Source organism: Alligator sinensis, unplaced genomic scaffold (genome assembly GCF_000455745.1).
Source record: "Alligator sinensis unplaced genomic scaffold, ASM45574v1 scaffold1170_1, whole genome shotgun sequence".
Taxonomy (NCBI): Eukaryota; Metazoa; Chordata; order Crocodylia; family Alligatoridae; genus Alligator; species Alligator sinensis.
Genome location: NW_005842859.1, coordinates 529,585 through 549,661, shown reverse-complemented (window position 1 = coordinate 549,661; position 20,077 = coordinate 529,585). Strand labels below are relative to the sequence as shown.

Genomic DNA, 20,077 nt, shown 5'->3' with positions numbered 1-20,077 from the left:
GCCGCGCCCGCCCAGCCGACTCGGAGAGGGGCCTGCAGAGCTGCCTGAGCTGACGCTGTCTTCCCCGGATTTGTCGGAGATCTCTGCTTCCCCGGAGGCAGAGGAGCGGTTCCTGAAGTCAGGTAGGCGTGAGGCCACGCAGCGCCCAGGCAGGGGCAGGAGTCTGGCTCCATGCTGCCGGCCTCACCCCGTGCTGCTGCCATTGGCATGAGTGTGAAGCAGACGCATTGATTGCTCACATGGGCACTACAGGGGCAGAGAGCAGGGAAGCATGAAGCCAGGGACGGTGGCCAAAGGGATCAGGCAAGCCCTGTGGCCTGGGCAGCCTCGCCGGGGCCTGTCTGCAGCCTGGGTCCTGCATCCGCGCTCTCGCGGCAGTCAGGCTGGGCTGTGTTGCATGGGCACCGTACTGCTAGCAGCAGCCCCCTCCAAGGGGGTGACACGTCAGGGCTGAGGCTTCCTGCCAGTTGGTCTCTGATGAATGTGCTTTGCAAGCCCGGTGTGGCACAAGGATGGCTGTGCTGGCCTAACGAGAAGCGCTCTTTTGCAGGGAGCTTTGAGAGCAAGCGGCAAAGGAAGCCCACGAAGAAGCTCTTGGAGTCCAATGACCTGGACACCACGTTCATGCCAAAGAAGGAGTGGACTCCGCCAAAGAAGGTGCATCCCTGCAGCTGGGCTGGACACGAATGCCACGCGGGCAGCAGACATAGCACGCATCCCCCATTCTGGGGCAGCCGAGGGGCCCTGGCTGGGGCATCCCTCATGGGTTATGCTTGAAACAGCCTCCTTTAAAGCCCCTTCCTGCAGGTGCCCATGCCCCCAGCACGGGGCTAGGCTGCTCCCACTCCACTTGGGCCAGGCCTTGCTGTCAGAGCCGCTGCAGAGCAGTGCGTGTCCTGCTGAGCAGAGCCCTTGAGCTGTGGCCATCGGGGGTGCCCGGGCTGGGTCCCGTGCTGGTGCCCAGAGAGCTGCTGCAGCACTCGGTACCTGCTGACTCACTTTGCCCAGAGACCTCTCCGGTCACGTGGCCGATAACGCCGAGCGGTGCTAGTCTAATGGGTTTCACTGTGGCTGAGACGTGGCCAGCAGCAGTAGCTCCTAGGAGGGCAGACTGGCCCGGGGCACAGCAGCTCTGTGCTGGGGTGAGTGCAGCTGGTAACTCATACCTGGTGTGTGCCCCCAGGGTGCCGGCCCCTCGGAGAGTGACAGCTCGGAGCTGTATTCACCTGCCCACTTCTCTGACCATGGCGAAGGTAGGCAGTGCGGGGCTCTGGGGCACTGGAAGCAGGCGTGGGCAGTGGTCAGCACATGCCATGGGGCTGCTATGCTAGCAGGATCTGCTCGCCCCACGTGGGGCTAGGGTGGAGGGAAGGGCTGGGCTGCTGCATGCGCTCTCAGTGGCCCTGGGATGGCCGCTTCACCGGGGGGAGCAGGAACCCCAGGCATAACCATGTCCTTCTCCCAGTGCGGAGGTGCCAGAGACAGCACGTCATTTCTCCCCAGGCTCTGTGCTGGCCAGGACTGCGGGCATGGGATGGGTCTGTGTTGCTGGGCCAGGCTGTGCAGCTGTGGCCAGCCCGAGCCAGGCTTCACTGGTCCTGAGACCTGCCTCTCTGCCTTCTCTCTCAGCTCCTGAGAAGCCCTCTGAGAAGCAGCGCAAGCGCAAGAGGCAACGGCACCCTTTGTCTGTGGCCCGTGGCAAGAAGGAGCGGAGCGAAGATGGCCTGGGGGATGCTCCCCACTCCGAGGTAGGGCGACCTCTGCCTGGTGCCATGAACCTGAGAGTCCCATGCCCCCTCGCTCCCCCGAAGGCTGGGGGCTCCCATCCTGCCACCGCGGCTGTGTGCTGGGTCCCAGGCGAAGGTCTTGCTCTGGACCAGCAGTTGCCTTGAGCTCCAGGAGGCCAGTGTCACTGCTCAGCTCCCTGCCCCATGCATGGGCACTGAATGGGGACACCACTGTGCTCGCTGGGCTGATTGAAGGTGTCCTCATGCCCCAGAGCTGTTTGCGGGAGTCCTGGCTTCTTGCTGCCAGAGAGGATTTTTCATGCCTTGCTGTTCACCTTTTCCTGCCTGCAGCCCACGGTCTGGGCTAGCTGGAGGGCGGTGGTAGAGGGCACTGAGGGTCACTAGTGAGACTGGGGACCTTGGGATCCCCCATCACAATCCTGCCTGCCAGCTGGAGGGAAGAGCTGGGCACTTCCCTTCTCCTAAGGGGGTGCCCCCTCACCTCCTGGACCTGCATGCACTGGAGCCGGTGGGCACCCCTCTGACGGGCATGCTTGAGGCAAGAGTTTGGTGTGCCCCAGTGCCTCTGGGGGCAGAGGGACACTCCTCAGTGCAGCCTCCTCTGCTGGACACTGGCACAGCTTGCAGCGTGCTCCCTGGCAGCGTCTGTGCCAGCTGCCTCAGAAGACATCTCCAAGCAGCCGGGTGAGCATGTGCTGCCAGCTGGCCTCAGGCAGACTGGGGAGACTGGGAGCTGGTCATACTGGACTGGGAAGTCCCTGGCATGGAAGCGCCTAACTCACTGGCAGAACCCTGCACCAGATGCCCAGGCTGGGAGCCAGCCAGGGAGCCATGGTGCAGCGCACAGCCTGGGTGCTGTGAGCTCACCTGTCCGTGGAGCCCAGGTGCATCTGCACGGCTTCAGCCTGGCAGAGAAGGTGCACGTGGGTCTATGGCCAGGCTTTGGGTCGGGGCGGAGGCGACCAGCCCGAAGGACAGCCGGGTTCCTGGAGTACTCCTGAGGCTGTGGCAGCAGCTTGGACAGTGCCAGGAGGTGGCGAGAGGGGCCTGCCTGCAGTATGAGGTATGTGACTTCTCCTGGCTCTCGGGTAGTGGGGCAGGGGGACTGCTGTTATACGTGCATGTGACACAGGTGGTGGAGCCCCCGTAGAGCCTGAGGGCTGCCTGCTTTCCCTGTCCCTCTGTGTCTGGCTGCATGGCACTGAACCCCAGTTGCACAGGTGCCCCAGCAGGCTTGTGGGCTTGGACATCCTGGGCTCTGGGTGGGCCCCAGCTGGATGGCTTCCCAGGCTCAAGCCAGCTGTAGAGCCATACGTCTTGCCCCTGACGGAGACCATGTGCTCTTACCTTGATGCAGACCTGCAGCAGGCTGCACTGCACTGCATCAGCTTTGCGAGTGGGCTTGGAGTGGGAGGGCCCCTTTGCCCCCAGCCACCCAGCTCGGGGCCTCCCTGGGACCATCTCCAGGTCCTTGGCAGACCAGACTGGCTGTGCGCATCTGATCCGGGGTAACGCCCGCTTGCTGGTGCCTTGACCCTGCAGGCGCGGCCTGTCCCCAGTGTTGTGCATCTTGGCTCTGGAGTTCGCGGGAGCCAATAAACCGATTAATCCTGCCTGCCCCTTGCCTCTCATTACAGGGCTTGCGCTGTACCGAGGCCGTGGCTAGCAGGAGGAGCAGGCCCCTGAGCCAGGCAGGGCTGCGCATGGGACCAGCGCGCTCGGTGCCTGGAGCTGCTGGAGAGGCGCTGCTAGGCTTCTGGAAAGACAGGAATGAAGCAGGCAGGAAGATGGCTCTGGGGATGGTCCCTGGTAGAGGTGGGAGGCCACAGGAGCTGGCCTACCTGAGGGAGCCCGTGGGGCCAAAGGCAGTGAGCATCATGACACCGATGGCAGGGCCGTGCATCTGCCCAAGGCTAACTAACCACCACCTCTGTGAGCGGGGCCGAGCCATGAACACATCTGCAGCCCGAGCCATATGCAGTGTAGTGTCTCGGTTTGGCACTCACCACTGGAGCTAGGGCCCAGCTCCAGTGCTCAATAAAGGAGACCGGCCCCGTGTCTGTGTGTGTTATGTGCTTCAGCCTCCTGGCGCCGCGCTCTGTCTGCCTCACCGGACCCGGGGCCTTGGCGCCTGCACCGGGAGCAGCTGCCAGCCAAGGCAGCGAGGCTGCCGTCACCAGGGTGCTCGTGCTATGCAGCGACCCAGCCTTGCTCTAACACTGTGCGCCTCAGCCAGACAGAGCAGGGCCAGGTCTGCTCCAGGGCTCCCCAAGTCCCTGCTGCAGGACCTCTTGCAAAGCCCTGTGCTGGAAGGGTGCGTTGGGACCAGCCCTCTGAGTAACTCGGGGGGTGGTGAGAGCCTGTCTTCTGCTCCTGCTGCTGTGTGCCTGCCAGGCCCTGGCGCGGCCCTGAAGTCTTGGGGCAGCAGGAGCAGCTGCCTTTGTGGGCACCGTGGGGCCATGGAGCAGACAAATGGCTGACCCCGCTGCTCCCTGCTGCACCTCTGCCCCCTGCACCCAGCAATAGTTGATGGCCTCCATGCATGCACCTAGCACCGCAGCAGGGTCAGGATGCCTGGGACAGCGTGGTCAGAGCTGGCTTTGGGCAGGGAGGGCTCTGTTGCCTGCCAGCAGCTCTGCAGGAGCTTGGCTTTGGCTGTCCCAGTACTGGGATGTGGCAGGTGCCCCTCATGGCCCTAGGCCTCCTGGCTCATTTCCCAGAAGCTGCTCCTTGTGCCGCAAGGCATCGCGGCCTGGACTCTGCCAGCCAGGCGCCATCGGTCATCACAGGCCCCCCGGCTGCAGCACAGGACACCGAGTAGCTCCCTCCCCAGACGGGGCAGCCGGCGGGGACCCTGCACTGCTGCTGTTCCCCCTGGCACCATCCTTTGGCCAGTCCCGCTGCTCCAGCATGTAGATGCACCTGTGGCTTGTTTTCAGGGTGATTGACCAGGAGTCGTCATGAGCCCCATCATGGGGGGGGTCCCAGCACTGCTCTGGCCCTGAGCTAAGCTGTGTCCAGGGCAAAAGGGAGCACATCTGCAGTCCAAGCAGCCGACACCTCAGGGAGGCTTTGCTTGGTGTGTGGGGCGAGTCCCAGCCCAGGCAGCAACTGCCACCGGTGCATGCCCCAGCCCTGGAGATGCTCATGGGCCGAACTCTGGTTCCTTCCTCCAGGGAGAGACTTCGGTGCACGGGGCTGCCACGAGCCCCAAGGAGGGCATTGAGGAGGGTTTGGAGAACGACCATGGGGTGCCATCATCCAAGAAGATGCAAGGGGAGCGCGGTGGGGGAGCCGCCCTCAAGGAGAACGTCTGCCAGGTAGAGCCCAGGGCCACGGCAGTGGGGAGCAGTGTCTTCGTGCCATTGCCTGACTGTGGGACTCAGGGACGGGCGAGTTCTCAGGCAGCCATGGGACCCCTGGCCCCGGGTGAGCTTGTGCTGGTGCCAACCATGTTCCCTTCCTACAGATCTGCGAGAAGCCGGGCGAGCTGCTGCTGTGCGAGGCGCAGTGCTGCGGCGCGTTCCACCTGCAGTGCCTGGGGCTCTCGGAGATGCCCAAGGGCAAGTTCATCTGCAACGAGTGCTCCACAGGTACGGACCAGAGCATGGCCGCTGCAGGAGGGATTGAGCCACGCGCCCATCTCTGGGTGCAGCAGTGGGCAGGGGCTGTGGCTGCCCTCTCCCGCACGAGCCCACGTGACCGGGGCCGTGTTGTGTGTTGTTGCTGCAGGCGTCCACACCTGCTTCGTGTGCAAGAGCAGTGGGGAGGATGTGAAGCGATGCCTGCTGCCTCTGTGCGGGAAGTACTACCACGAGGCCTGTGTCCAGAAGTACCCACCCGCCGTTCTGCAGAGCAAGGGCTTCCGCTGCTCGCTGCACATCTGCATGACCTGCTACGCTGCTAACCCCACCAACGTCTCTGCCTCCAAAGGTAGGGGCACCGCCAGCACCCGCGGGCATGGGGGCACCCAACTTCCCTCCCCTCCTCTGCCTCCTGCTACCCCTGTTTGACACAGCCCCACTAGTGCCAGCTGCTTCTGCTGGCCCTTTTCCTCTGCGTGTTGCCCCTGGTGCCCCGTGGCAACCAGAGGAATCCAGGAGTGTGGGCTCATGGCTCAGACGATCCTGGCGCCTGCCCACGCCGGCTTGCAGCTGCTCTGCACTGCCCTGGGACGATGCGGGGAGGGCACTCGGGGGCTCGCGCAGCACTTCACCCTTGAATCCTGGAGCCCAGTCCTTGTGCCCATCTGCACAGGGACAGCGGGGCCAGTTGGACAGCCTGTGGGTCTTAGGCCCGCTGCTTCTCCTCCATCCCCCATTCCTGGGTTGCATCAGAGCCACCCGGCATGGGAGAGGTGAGAGCTGGTTGTTGCAGATGCTGGGCCGGGTTTGCGTGTCTGTGACCCTTGCATCCCTGCAGCTGGTCACTAGCCTCTGTGCAGGGTGAGGAGCTGCCTCGGCCCTGAGCCCTCACTTCTGCACCCCAACAAAAGGGGTTCTGGCCCACTGAGTGACCGGGGTTTGCCGGGCAGTGCAGCAGTGCAGGGGGTCAGGGTTGTGTTTGCAGAGGGGGCTCCTTCCCTTGCAGCACGACCACAGCCTGAGCTGGGGCGCTGAGCCCCCAGCTGCTGTGGCCCCCGCTCATGCCCCCGTGTCCCCGGGCAGGCCGCCTGATGCGCTGTGTGCGGTGCCCAGTGGCCTACCACTCCAACGACTTCTGCCTTGCCGCCGGCTCCGTGGTCCTGGCCTCCAACAGCATCATCTGCCCCAACCACTTCACGGCGCGCCGGGGCTGCCGCAACCACGAGCACGTCAACGTCAGCTGGTGCTTCGTCTGCTCGGAAGGTGAGCCGGGGCCTGGCTGGCGGGCTGCAGGCTGGGCACCTGGGGCTGGCTTCTGGAGACGCCCGCAGCCAGTCTCGTGGGTGCCGCTGCACCCTGCACCGTGGGTCAGGCCAGAGCTGGGTGTGTGTGGTGGGGCACCAGGCTCGCCACGCAGCATCCCTGGGCTGCAGGAGTGGGCATCCAAGGGGAGCGTGGTGTCCTCTGGCATGCCCAGGGCTGGCCTCGGCGCTCCGTGGCACTGACACCCCGTCCCTCTCTCAGGGGGCAGCCTGCTGTGTTGTGAATCGTGCCCGGCCGCCTTCCACCGTGAGTGTCTGAACATCGAGATGCCTGAGGGCAGCTGGTACTGCAACGACTGCAAGGCGGGCAAGAAGCCGCACTACAAGGAGGTGGTCTGGGTGAAAGTCGGGCGCTACAGGTGGGCAGAGGACACATTCCTGGGTCTCTTCCCACATGGCAGACTTTGCTGGGAGGGTGGGGGTGCAGTGGGGTCTGGTCTGGGGCCCCCACAGGCAGTCCTGGGCACCGTTTCCTCCTAGTCCTTTCTCCCTGACCGGGTTTCCCGTGCTGCGGCATGGGGCTGTCTCAGGCTGCCCAGGGCCACAGCACCAGAGGTCTGAGCTGCTCTCTGTGTCCCTCCCTTGGACAGGTGGTGGCCAGCTGAGATCTGCCATCCCCGCACAATCCCGGCCAACATCCAGAAGATGAAGCATGACATTGGAGAGTTCCCGGTGCTCTTTTTCGGCTCCAAGGACTACCTGTGGACGCACCAGGCTCGCGTCTTCCCCTACATGGAAGGCGATGCCAGCAGCAAGGACAAAATGGGCAAGGGGGTAGACGGCATCTACAAGAAAGGTAATGCCCACCTCTCCCCGTCCAGCCCTGCCATGCCCCGCTCCTTGGGGACCCCCAGACCCCACCCTGGGCCCCTGGCCTTCTCATAGATTTCATAGACATTAGGGCTGGAAGGGACCCTGGAGGATCATTGAGTCCAGCCCCCTATCCGAGGGGCGGGAAGTCAGCTGGGGTCATAGGATCCCAGCAAGATAAGCATCCAATTTTTTCTTGAAGGTGTTCAATGTAGGCGCTTGAACCACCTCCGGCGGCAGGCTGTTCCAGACCTTGGGGGCTCGGACAGTAAAGAAGTTCTTCCTTCTGTCCAGCCTGAAACGATCTTGAAGTAGTTTATGACCATTCGACCTAGTCGTCATCCCTTGGGGCGCTCTGGTGAACAAACGTTCCCCCAGATGCTGGTGGTCACCCCTGATAGACTTGTAGGTGGCCATCAGATCACCCCCGAGCCTGCGCTTTTCCAGGCTAAAGAGCCCCAGGGCTCTCAGCCTGGCATCGTAGGGTCTGCTTCCCTGACCTCTGATCATGCGCGTGGCTCTTCTCTGCACTCTCTCAAGCTTCTCCACATCCTTTTTGAGTTGTGGAGCCCAAAACTGGACGCAGTACTCCAGCTGCGGCCTCACCAAGGCGCAGCACAGGGGAGAATGACGTCCCGGGATTTATTTGCTTGAGAAGCATCTGGATGCAAGCCAGCGTTTTGGTCGCTTTACTAGCCGCAGCATCGCACTGCAGGCTCATGTTCATCTTGTGGTCAATGATGACCCCCAAGTCTCTTTCTTGCACAGTGCTAGCCAACATAGCACTGCCGAGCCTGTAAGCATGCTGCAGGTTTTTCTTCCCAAGGTGGAGAACCTTGCATTTTTTGGTGTTAAACACCATCAGGTTCTCGTCCGCCCATTTCCTGAGCCTGTCCAGGTCAGCCCGTGCTCAGGTGTGGATGCTTTATCCCAAAGTTTGGTATCATCGGCAAACTTGGCCAGTCCGCTTCTGACTCCAATGTCCACATCATTAATGAAGATGTTGAACAATATGGGTCCTCCTGCCTTGGCCAGCCTTCTGCCCTGTGCTGTCCTGGAGTACATGATGCAGCAGTGCTGGTGCAGGAGGGCTTGTCTGGTAGTGGCAGGGCTGTGTGCCTAGTGGGTGGAGCGAGCAAGACTCCCGGGAAGGGCTGTTGGGCAGCTCCCTGTGGGGCTGGGGTGCAGGCATTGCGTGGGTGCTGGAGCTCCAAGTGATGCAGCCGCTGCTCTGCCCAGCTCTGCAGGAGGCAGCCGCACGGTTCGAGGAGCTGAAGGCGCAGAAGGAGCTGAGGCAGCTGCAGGAAGACAAGAAGAATGACAAGAAGCCTCCTCCCTACAAGCACATCAAGGTGGGGGTGCAGGCAGGGGCTGGCACGGCTGCACTTCCTCTGGCTCCCTCCTGCTGGAGGATGCGCTGGCGTGGCTGGCAGCCTGGGGACGGGGGTGCTCTGCTATGCAGCTGGGCGGCAGCCACACGCAGGTGGCTCCTCCCGCGTGGGTTGGCTGGGGAGAGCTCAGTGCAGTACGGCTCTGAGGCCCCAGAGCATGCGAAGTTGCAGGTGCTGGGGTATTGCAGCCTTGGGGAGCAGAAAGGAGTATGCGGACAGCCCCTGTGCATCGGCTTTGTGGCTGACACAGCCTCTCTGCACTCTGCTGTGTGGGGCTGTGACCCCAGCACAGGCAAAGCACAGGGGAGGGCAATGAGGGAGGGGGCCTCAGGCTGAGCGGGCCCCTCTTGGCTGGGGACCCTGAGGCATGGAGCTGCCTGGAGCCCAGCAGCTCCTGGGCCAGCTGGTGCTTGGTGAGGGATGACCCCAGGGATGGGGAACATGGTGTCTCGGGCCCCAGATGCATCTGAGCCCTGCCTCAGCTTCGCCCCTGCTTGCTTCCTCCTGCCTTCATGCAACTGCTCTGTCAAGGGCTCCAGGAGGTCCAAGCCTCGCGGGCTCCAGTGTTACAAGCTGCAGCCATTAGCCAGGACAGCACCGGCAGCTGGTTCGGGGCAGGACCAGGTGGGGGTGATCCCTGCAAGGGGAGCTGGCCGGCAGCCGGCCCAGTCCCACGGGGAGTTCTGCTTCCTCAGTCCAGTGTCGCTGGGCAGTGCTGTCAGCCTGGGGATGCAGGGATCTGTGCAGGAGCCCAGTGCGGGGTCCCTTGGCAGAGAGTGGCAGGGCCAGGCCTTCCTGGCTGTGCAAATGGTCTCTGCATTGACAGGGTCTGAGCCTGCTCCAGCAGCTGGTTTCCAGACCTGGGGCCTCCGCGCATTGGGCATGGGAAGCCCAAGTCCTCAGGAGCTGATGGTGTGAGGGCAGGGAGCAGCCCCCAGGAAGAGCGGGTGCAGCGCTGGGCTGCAGGCCCCTGAGTGCTTCGATCTGATGAGCGGGCGGGCGAGGACCACTGTGGGGTGCCTGCCTGGGGGTCGCCGCGGGGGCTGGCCGCAAGCCCCGAGTGTGCGCACAGGTCGGGCCCCTGCACCCGTCGAGCTGCCTGCCCAGGGCAGCCTGGAGCTGCTGCATGGCCACCTTCCGACCTGTGCGCCCTACCTGTGCCCCAGGTGAACCGGCCCGTGGGCAAAGTGCAGATCTGCACGGCTGACCTGTCCGAGATCCCGCGCTGCAACTGCAAGCCCACGGACGAGAACCCCTGCGGACTGGACTCGGAGTGCATCAACCGCATGCTGCTGTACGAGTGCCACCCGCTGGTGTGCCCGGCCGGCGAGCGCTGCCAGAACCAGTGCTTCTCCAAGCGCCAGTACCCCGAGGTGCAGATCTTCCGCACGCTGGCCCGCGGCTGGGGCCTCCAGGCCAAGATGGACATCCGCAAGGTACCTGGCCCCCGCTGACCCCCTCGTGCAAGGGAATGGCTGCACTCGGGGTCTGGCCCCATTCCTTTCCAAGCGGCAGGGAGGCATTGCTCTGGCTGGGAGAGGCTGTGGTTTCGCTGTCCCTGCGGAAATGCAGAGAGCCAGCCCCTCAGTGGCACTGGGTGCTCGTCTGCACTGAGGCTGCCCAGAGAGGGGGCCCCAGTTGCACTGGGGCTGTGGCTTGGAGCAGCAGCCTTGCTAACAGCGGCACTGCTGCCCTGCCCTCACTGCGGGGGGATGCCACGGGGGGTCTCTACCTCCCCCTCCAACCAGGGGGTCGGCATGGGGCAGCCCCCGCTGAGTGACTGCCTGCTGCTGTCCACGCAGGGTGAGTTCGTCAACGAGTATGTGGGGGAGCTGATTGACGAGGAGGAGTGTCGTGCCCGCATCCGCTACGCCCAGGAGCATGACATCACCAACTTCTACATGCTGACGCTGGACAAGGTGCGTGGGCAGCCGCCTTGGCCCTGGGCAGGGTGTGCACCAAGGGCTGCTGCAGAGGTGACAGTGCCCAATTGCTCTCTGTGCCCACGGCAGGACAGGCCGCAGCATGGCCCCTGGGTTTATGCCAGGTGCCTAAGTTCCCCCAGGGAGGGAAATGTCAGGGCATGTGGCCCGTGGGTGGTGGGATCCCTGCTGGGATGGCCCAGCTGCTCTGCCCCTGCCCCTGCCCTAGCATTGCGCCTGGCCATGGCGCAATGGGGTCGGACTTGATGATCTATTGAGGTCCCTTCCGGCCCTAGCATCTATGAATCTAGGTGGTCCCTAGGCCCTGGCTGCAGGGAAGGCCACCCTGCCTGTAGGTAGACACGATGGCACGGGGAAGCCCCACGGCACTGCCTGGCCCAGGAGGCGCCCAGGACCCCTTCTCACAGTGCTCTGTGTGCACAAGCTGCCTGGACACTCCAGGTTTCCTGGACAGCCCTGGCACCAGGGACCGGCTGCTCTGCCTTCACATGAAAGGATTTAGGGGCACAGGAGCTCTGCAGGGAGGGAAACGGGCTGTGGGCACAGCAGCAAACCGCCCCCAGGCTCTGATCACCACATTGAGCCCCCCGTCCCCTCCCTGGGGTTGCTGTGCTGTGCACGTGGTCAGCTAGTCCCTCCAAGGGGAGCACCGGCCCAGGTGCTGCGTGAGCCCAATGGGCACTGGCTCCTGCGGGTGCTCTCCTGGGCTGGCGGATGCCAGCTGGGTGCCCCTGTGCTGGGGCAGGGAGGGCTCCCACCAGCTGGTGACTGTGCCCCCACCTCGTGATTGCAGGATCGAATCATCGACGCGGGGCCAAAGGGCAACTATGCCCGGTTCATGAACCACTGCTGCCAGCCCAACTGCGAGACGCAGAAGTGGTGCGTGAACGGCGACACGAGGGTCGGGCTCTTTGCCATTGTGAATATCAAAGCCGGTAAGGGCCCGCTGGGCTGCCCGGGGAGTGTCTGGCTGGGGTGGGAGCAGGGACAGGGGTGCCTTGTCTTCTGTCCTGTCTGGTGAAGAGAGCCATGGGAGAAGGTGAGACCTGCTAGGGCCAAACACCAGAGCCAGGCCCCAGGCAGGCAGGAGAGTCCTGGTTGTGCAGGGCTTGGGCCCCAGTACTGCGATCCCAGGACAGCTCTGGGCAGGGGCGGGGGGGATGGGCCGAACCAGTTGGCTGGCAGGTGACGGCTGTTGCACGTAGCCCTTGGTCTGAGGGATGGGGGACTTGGTGCCACTCTCCGTTCAGGTCGGCCCTTGGGTCGTCACAGGTCAGGTGCCTCCTACAAGCCTCTTTCGTTGCCAGGCACGGAGCTGACGTTCAACTACAACCTGGAGTGTCTGGGGAACGGGAAGACAGTTTGCAAGTGTGGGGCCCCCAACTGCAGCGGCTTCCTCGGCGTGCGGCCCAAGGTACGACAGCCTTTCTGGCGCCGTTCTTCTTCCGAGCGTGCCCTCCCCAGCGCAGCGGCTCCGTGCCCTGCCGGGAGCACAGGGCTTGCAGTGCACCGCAGCCACCGAGACGTGGGGTTAGGGGGGACCTGCAAAGGTCACGTCTGAGGCAAGGTCAGCCCTGCCCAAACCAGCCCAGACAAACCCATGGTCTAATCTGGGTAAACACTGCTTAGATTAAGACAGACTACAAAAGTGGGCAGGTGAGAATCAGATGGGGTTCGACGTAGACAAGTGCAGGGTGCTGCACCTGGGGAGAAGGAATCCACAGCATACATACAGGCTGGGGAGTTCCCTTCTTGAAAGCACAGGGGCGGAAAGGGATCTTGGAGTCATTGACTCCAAGATGAACATGAGCCGCCAATGCCAGACCACAGCCAGCAAGGCCAGCCACACCTTGTCGTGCATCCAAAGGTGCATCTCAAGCGGGTCCAGAGAGGTGATACTCCCCCCCTCTATGCGACTTTGGTCAGGCCGCAGCTGGAGTACTGCGTCCAGTTCTGGGCGCCACACTTCAGGAGGGATGTGGCCAGCATGGAGAGGGTTCAGAGGAGGCCACCCACTTGGGGCGAGGGCAGCAGGACAGGCCCTACGAGGAAAGGCCATGGGACCTGGACCTGTTCAGCCTCAGCAAGAGGAGGCTGAGGGGGGACCTGGTGGCTGCCTACAAGCTCATCAGGGGGGATCAACAGCAAATAGGCAGAGCCCTTTTCTCCCCAGCACCACCTGGGGTGACGAGGAGCAATGGTCCTAAGCTGATGGAGAACAGGTTTAGGTTGGAGATCAGAAGGCAATATTTTACAGTTAGGGTGGCCAAAATCTGGAACCAACTTCCCAGGGAAGTGGTCCTCGCCCCTCCCTTGAGCATATTCAAGTGGGACCCCAGCTTTCATTCCTGCCTGTGGCAGGGGGTCAGGCTAGACGATCTGTTCAGGTCCCTCCTGACCCTAGCTGCTATGACACTATGCTGTCTGCAGTGTGGGCAGCAAGGGCCTGGCAGTGTCCCTCACTCGAGTCACGGGAGCCTGACATCTCGGAGGTGTTGAGGGTTACGGGCCTTCTCTGTTGCCAGGGGGGTTTCGCAAATGCCCGGCGTAGGCAGGGGCGGTTTGTATCCATGGGGGGCAGCGATTGCTCCTCTCAAGCACTGACCTTATTGTAATAAGATGTATTCCCTCATTTGTGGTAAAAATGGCCCCTGGCAGCCGCCCGCCTACCACGTGCCAGGCCAGAGCGTGGGCATAATAACCCCCAGCAATAAACCAGAACAAAGCTGTCCGCGAGCGAGCTCCCGTCGGGCTGCTGCTGAGCTCGGTTCCTCTGGCCACGGCCCGGGAATGGAGGCCAGGAAGACCAGCGCGCTCTGGGCTGTTCAGTTGATGTGGGAAGCACGTGCTAGAGTCGACAGCCCAGGCCAGGCTGGTCCCGCCTGCTGGGGCAGCCATGCGGAGATCGGGGCCAAGGGCATGACAGGGGAGCTGCCATGCAGAAGGCTGGGCTCCTGCAGCTTCCAGGGCCTGGGGTCCATCGCCCTGCATTGCACAGCAGACATCTGCTTCTGCGCCTGGTCTCCCTGTTTGCACAGGGCTCCTTGAGGAGGCAGGGAGAGCAACGCAGCGCTGGGCATGGCTGCAGGCTTCCTCGCTGGGGCCGAGCTGCAACCAGGCTGGTGCCACGAGCTTCCTCAAACTCCCAGCCTGAGCAGAGCATCAGAGGCCGCAGCAGGCAGGCGCGGGAGCCACCGAGGTCTGCGCCAGCAGACGGAGCGAGGTCCCACTGCGGTTTTGCTTCTGTTCCGTGGGGCTTTCCAGCGGGTGGCAGCTGGGCCCTGTCATGCCACAGGCCGCTCCGCTGCGTGCTCCAGCTGTCCCCGTGCCCCGCTCCTGGGCTGTGCGAGTGCTTCGTGGGCTGTGGGGGCAGCTGGAGCTCTGCAGAGGGACAGGAGCAGCAGGTGCCGGGCCCAGGGCTGCAGGAGCGATGCACATGTCAGGACCGTGCCAGGGTCAAGAGCAGTGATATTGAACCTCCTCCCTTGGATTCCAGAGTTGCCTTGAGCCGTGCTGGCCAGGGCAGCCTCCCCCGCTCCTGCCGCTCCACGCGCAGCTTGGGGCTGCCACCGACTCGCACAGGACCCGGTGTCTTCGTGCTCCTTGGATGCGAGCTGGGAGCCACTCGGGGAGCGGTTGGTTACTGCAGGCGCCGCTGGCTCTATCGCTGTGGGGGAATGCACTGGGTGCAGCTCGGGACATGTTGCAAAGGCCCAGCGCAGATGGTGCCTGCCAGGGGCACATCCTTCTTCAGACAGGGCTGGTTCCTCGACCTGAGGAGGCAGTGCCTCCCTGGCAGTCATGCAGAAGCGCCTAGAAATGCCCGTCTCTGTCCTCCTGAGTCCCAGCAGCATTGTGCATGACAGCGGCTGCAGCACCTGGCCACCCTCAGCCTCATGACGCTGTGCACTTGCATTGCCAAGGCTGAGCCCCGCACGCCACGAGTTGGGTCGGTCATGGTGACGGGGCTCTCGGGTGTCTCTGTGCGCTGCCAAATGTGCTAACAGTGTGGCGCGGGGTGCAGCGAGGTTTCTCTGCTGCCCTGCCCTTGTCCCATCACATGTGCTTCAGCTGATCCGCGGCCGGGCCCAGGGGCTCTCTGCTCCGCTCCCTGCCTGGGTCGCCGGCCTGCCCCTTTGCAGTGTGAGCTCACGGGATGAAACCCCGGGCTGGGTCGGGTGAGGGAGGCAGCCGCGGAGGAGCCAGGCCTGCCCAGCCCACCTTGGCCAGGGGCTTTCAGAGCCCGTCTCTGGTGTGGTCGGCGGCCTGGGTCTCATTTTGGAGGCTGCCTCAGCTCCATGGTACACGGTGTAGTGGAGCCAGAGCTGACGCGTGCTATCCCCCCACACAGAGCCAGCCAAATCCTACCGAGGAGAAGTCCAAGAAGCTGAAGCGGCGGCCGCTAAAGCGCCGGTCGCAGGCCGAGGTCATGAAGGAGCGGGAGGATGAGTGCTTCAGCTGCGGGGACGCGGGGCAGCTGGTGTCCTGCAAGAAGCCGGGCTGCCCCAAGGTGTACCACGCCGACTGCCTCAACCTGACCAAGCGGCCTGCAGGTCAGTGCACAGGCCACGGGAGCCTCGCGGTGCTGCCGGCTGGCGCGGGTGTTGCTCCTGGCTCTGCTCAGGCCTGGGGGCCCTGTGGCAGCCACCAACCATGGGTCAGTCGCTGCGGCTGGGATCGTGACCGGGGCACACCCAGCGCCCCAAACCTGGGGGGCGATTGTGTGGAACTGCTGGGAGGGAAGAGCAGGAGCTGTTGAAAGGAAGCCATGAGCCAGGGCTTCACAAGCAACCATGGCGGGGGGCTGTGACTGGAGGCCCGTCCCAGGTCCCTGCAAAGTACTGCAAGCCAGCACATGGCAGAGGGCAGCAGGGGCCTGTGTGGTGATGAGATGCAGGAGACCTGCGGGGGAAGCGCAGGGGCTGGAAAGGCAGGGAGAGGTTCCTGGAGTGCACTGAGGAGCAGGAAATCCCGGGCATGGAACGAGCTCGAGCTCGTTACCGCAGGGGCTGGCGGTGCAGCAGGGCGAGGTGCGGGCTCACAGGCGGGAGGAAGGAGGGCGGTGTGCTCACCACACGGGATGGGGAAGTGCTTGGCAGCCCCGAGCAGCGGAGGAGGATGTGGAGCAACATCTAGGGATGGCCCAGGCAGCGTGCCCCCGAGTCCTCACGGGGCCTGGCCCTGCAGGGAGATTCCAGGCAGCTGGAGGAAGCCCTGTGTGTGCCAGGCTTGGAAAGGGAAGTGGTGACACGGGTGGTGATGGGTTGGACCTGGTGCTGGGGAGAAGACTGGAAAAGCTGAGACGGGTGTCAAGTGATGAAAAATCAAGTGCCCGCACGATGCACAAGTCCCGTCCATGGGGCAGGAGTGGGCCCAGTGAGGAAAACCTGACTGGTCCTGGCTTGGTCGATCGAGGGCACTGCACAGCTGTAGTTGACTCGGTCCCATGAAGCCTTGGCCCTCGCACCCCCCAGCAGCCTGGTAGCGTAGACGAGCCCCGTGTAGCAGACACGGGTTCAGCCTCGCTGCGCAGAGCTGGTGGCAGCGGCAGGGACACCAGCCCCCGTTGGCACATCACCCATGCTGTTGGAGTCCATCGAATTGTTGCCAACGCCACCAGGTGACACAGCCTGGCACAGAGGTGAATGCCGACCAAGCCGGGCCAGCGTGCAGAGCCGTCTGGCTTGCTCTGCTGCAACTCCACTTAAGTGCATTGTGCCCACATAGCCGGGGTGCAGAGTGTGCACCTGGGGGGCTGTGGGGTGCCGGGCACGTGAGGCAGGAAGGGGTCACCAGAGCAAAGGGATGCTCAGCCAGGGGCTGGGGCATGGGCATCGTTCACGAGATCAACCCAGAGACTGGAAATAGGAACCGCGGTTTCAAAACCACTCTGAGCTGTCTTAGGCTTCTGAGGCCTTTGCCGGGCAGGAACGCTGCAGCATTTTTCTGTGGGCAAAACCGAGCTGAGAGCTGGCATTTCCCGAGGGGGGTTGGGGCCTAGAACAGATGAGAGCCGCCGACTGGCCCGCCCCCATCACGCCTTTGTCCGGGCGGCCTCCGAGCGAGAGGGCACCACAGCTTTCCTGGCAGGTCCCTGGCACCCTGGTCCTGCCCAGACAGGACAAATGTCCATCCTGTGCCAGCCAACACCTGCCTCCAGCCCACTGGCTGTCCTCTTTTGCAAACTCTTTTATCAGTGATTTGGACAACAGGGTGAAAAGCAACCTGTTTACATTTGCTGATGATACCAAAATCTGGGGTGAGGTGGGCACGCTAGTAGGGAGGGAAAGACTGCAGCAAGACCTGGATAGGTTGCAGGGGTGGGCTAACAAAAACAGGATGCATTTCAAAACGGACAAGTGCAGGGTGCTGCACCTGGGCAGTAGTAACCGGCAGCACACTTATAAGATGGGAAACTCCCTTCTTGAGAGCACGGAGGCAGGAAGGGATCTTGGAGTCATCACTGACTCCAAGATGAACATGGGCCGACAATGCGAGGTCACGGTCGGGAGGGCTAACCAGACCCTATCGTGCATCCACAGGTGCATCTCAAGCAGGGCCAAGGAGGTGATCCTCCCCCTCTACGCGACACTGGTCAGGCCGCAGCTGGAGTACTGTGTCCAGGTCTGGGCACCCCACTTCAAGAGGGATGTGGACAGCATGGAGAGGGTCCGGCGGAGGCCACCCACATGATCCGGGGACAGCAGGGCAGCCCCCACAATGAGAGGCTACGGGACCTGAACCTGTTCAGCCTTCACAAGAGAAGGCTGAGGGGGGACCTTGTGACCATCTATAAACTCACTAGGGGGGACCAGAAGGGGTTGGGGGAGACCCTGTTTCCCCCAGCGCCCCCCGGGATAACAAGGAATAATGGCCACAAGTTGTTGGAGAGTAGGTTCAGATTAGACATCCGTAGGAACTACTTCACAGTCAGGGCGGCTAGGATCTGGAACCAGCTTCCAAGGGAAGTGGCGCTGGCTCCTACCCTGGGGGTCTTTAAGAAGTGGCTCGATGCCTACCTGGCTGGGGTCACTTGAGCCCAGTTTCCCTCCTGCCCAGGCAGGGGGTCGCACCTGAAGATCTACAAGGTCCTGTCTGACCCGACTTCTAGGATTCCATGAAACGGAAAGGCTCCTGCCGCCCTCCCCCTTCTGAACTAAACAGCCTGCTCCTTCGAGCTCTCTGCAGCCTGCCCAGTGGGTCGTTGCCAGCTGAGGCCCCAGCAGCGTGGAGCAGAGCAGGATTGTTCCCTCCTCTGCTTCCAGGCATGAGCCCCCGATCTGGGGATCTGCCTTTTTGGTCTAGCTGCTGCCCCCTGCGTGTCCACACCTGGGATTTCCCCTGCCGGCGGGCAGCCAGGTGGGGCTAGCCAGGGGCAGCAGAGGAGGAGGTGAAGCGACGTCCTTACGGAATGAGGCATGGTTGATTTGAGACGGTCTCTCTTGCGGGTCAAGGTCCGTGTCGCCCCAGGTGCTGGACGTGTTCTCTCTGGTCTGGGGCAGGGCCGCACGGAGACGGGAGCCAGGAACAGCTGCTTCTGGACAGGCTGCTTCCAGCCAGGAGAGAGGAGCTGGGAGAGGGAGGGTTATTTCCTTCTTGTCTTCTGGGCACTTGCAGATAGGTGGTCAGCGGTTTGTTCTGGGTCTCCCCAGGCTTGGAGTTGGGCCGACGGGTCCGTAACCCCCAGCTCCTCCGTTTGCCTCGGAGACAGCCTGGCTACCCTCTGGCAGGTGAATGAGCTGCTGCCGCCCGGCTGCGTTTGGGCCCTGGGCCAGCCGGGGCTCAGCTGTGCTGGGTGGAGCAAGCAGGCAGCTCCCGCCCGGCACAATGCCGCAGCACAGGGCGGGCGGGCGGGCGGGCGCAGTGCGTAGGGGGCTCCTACCCCACTGGCGCGGTGCCCAGCAGTGTGAAATGGGTGGAGGAGAGCTGGAGGAGGAGCCGGCGGGGAGAAGCTTGATGGTCACAGTCAGGAGCCAGAAGGGCTTGTTCCCAGCGCCTGGCCCCCGAACAGGTCGCCCCGGAGCATGAGCACAGCCCGGTTTGCAAAGGGCTGGGGCAGGTGTAGTGAGGATGGGGCCCCGGGTAGTGGCTGAGCATTGCTGTCTGGGCCATCTCCTCTGCCAGCCCTTCACCAGCGCTGGCATTCAGAGGGGTTGGCAGGGCTGGGTTGCACTACATGTGCTCGGTACATGGGCTCCCTTCCCTGCTAATGCATCTGCTGCAACCGTGCTCGGACTCAGGGTGCTGGGCTGGAGCAGCCACAGGTCCAGTGCCGCAGCGTTGGTGTCTGTGCTCGCGTCCCAGCCCACGGCTCTAATAGACCTTCCCAGGGAGGGCATGCAGGGACCAGCAGGCTGAGAGGGGCAGAGCTGGGAGGCAAAGCCGGGTGCATGCAAGGCCGAGGCTGGCTGGCGAGGCCCGGGGAAGGCACTCCCATCCCATCCCATGGGGCCACGGTGGAAGAGCCCAACCCCTCCTCAGCCTGGCTTGGGGTGAGGCGCTGGCCCTTCCACCAGCCGGAAAAGCCCAGAGCGAAGGGGCGGGGATGGGACAGGACCATGCATCTCTCTGCCCGTGGCCCCCTCCCACGGTGGCGAAAGCAGGGGGAGCTGCCCAAGCCCCTTTGGGGGGCACTGAGCACCTGTGAGCCTCCAGCGCCAGCCTGACTCTGTAGCAGGGCCCCAGGCGCTGGAGCCTGGGCTTCCTGGCAGCAGCCTCTGGGCCGAAAGCTGGAGCAGCCTGAAGCACGGAGACTCCTGGCCTCGGCGTCTGTCCGCAGGGTGTCCCCCAAGCGAGCTCCTGGCAGAGAGCCCTCAGCTGCCCCAGCCACACTCAGCCATGCCTTTCTCTCCTGTTCTTGCCGCAGGGAAGTGGGAGTGCCCGTGGCACCAGTGCGACCAGTGTGGCAAGGAGGCGGCCTCCTTCTGCGAGATGTGTCCACGATCCTTCTGCAAGCAGCACCGCGAGGGCATGCTCTTCATCTCCAAGCTGGATGGGCGGCTGTGCTGCACGGAGCACGACCCCTGCGGGCCCCAGCCATGCCTTTCTCTCCTGTTCTTGCCGCAGGGAAGTGGGAGTGCCCGTGGCACCAGTGCGACCAGTGTGGCAAGGAGGCGGCCTCCTTCTGCGAGATGTGTCCACGATCCTTCTGCAAGCAGCACCGCGAGGGCATGCTCTTCATCTCCAAGCTGGATGGGCGGCTGTGCTGCACGGAGCACGACCCCTGCGGGCCCCACCCCCTGGAGCCGGGGGAGATCCGTGAGTACGTGCCTCCGGCCG

General features: G+C 63.5%; 2 protein-coding genes across 2 annotated transcripts in view; both read left to right on the top strand.

Annotated features, from left to right (window-relative positions):
- Positions 1-20,077, top strand: part of NSD1 (nuclear receptor binding SET domain protein 1) — a 46,420-nt gene that overhangs the window by 24,181 nt on the left and 2,162 nt on the right. The window contains 18 exon segments of the mRNA XM_025191794.1: positions 7-122; positions 551-657; positions 1,184-1,253; positions 1,630-1,748; positions 4,925-5,068; positions 5,218-5,341; positions 5,481-5,681; positions 6,416-6,595; positions 6,857-7,013; positions 7,245-7,450; positions 8,704-8,816; positions 10,022-10,291; positions 10,658-10,774; positions 11,592-11,733; positions 12,106-12,212; positions 15,150-15,351; positions 19,665-19,779; positions 19,980-20,073. Of these exon segments, the coding sequence (XP_025047579.1) occupies positions 7-122; positions 551-657; positions 1,184-1,253; positions 1,630-1,748; positions 4,925-5,068; positions 5,218-5,341; positions 5,481-5,681; positions 6,416-6,595; positions 6,857-7,013; positions 7,245-7,450; positions 8,704-8,816; positions 10,022-10,291; positions 10,658-10,774; positions 11,592-11,733; positions 12,106-12,212; positions 15,150-15,351; positions 19,665-19,779; positions 19,980-20,073 (2,584 nt within the window).
- LOC112547989 lies at positions 1,755-4,914 on the top strand. The gene is made up of 2 exons (XM_025191780.1): positions 1,755-2,811; positions 3,386-4,914. The coding sequence occupies exons 1-2, from the start codon at positions 2,512-2,514 to the stop codon at positions 3,764-3,766; spliced, it is 681 nt and encodes a 226-aa protein (XP_025047565.1). The 5' UTR covers positions 1,755-2,511; the 3' UTR covers positions 3,767-4,914.

Excerpts from the sequence above, each read along its gene's own strand:
- LOC112547989 (XM_025191780.1), top strand. The coding sequence starts at position 2,512 with ATGGAAGCGCCTAACTCACTGGCAGAACCCTGCACCAGATGCCCAGGC. Across the intron at positions 2,812-3,385 it reads GGGCCTGCCTGCAGTATGAG|GGCTTGCGCTGTACCGAGGC; the intron begins GTATGTGACTTC and ends CTCTCATTACAG.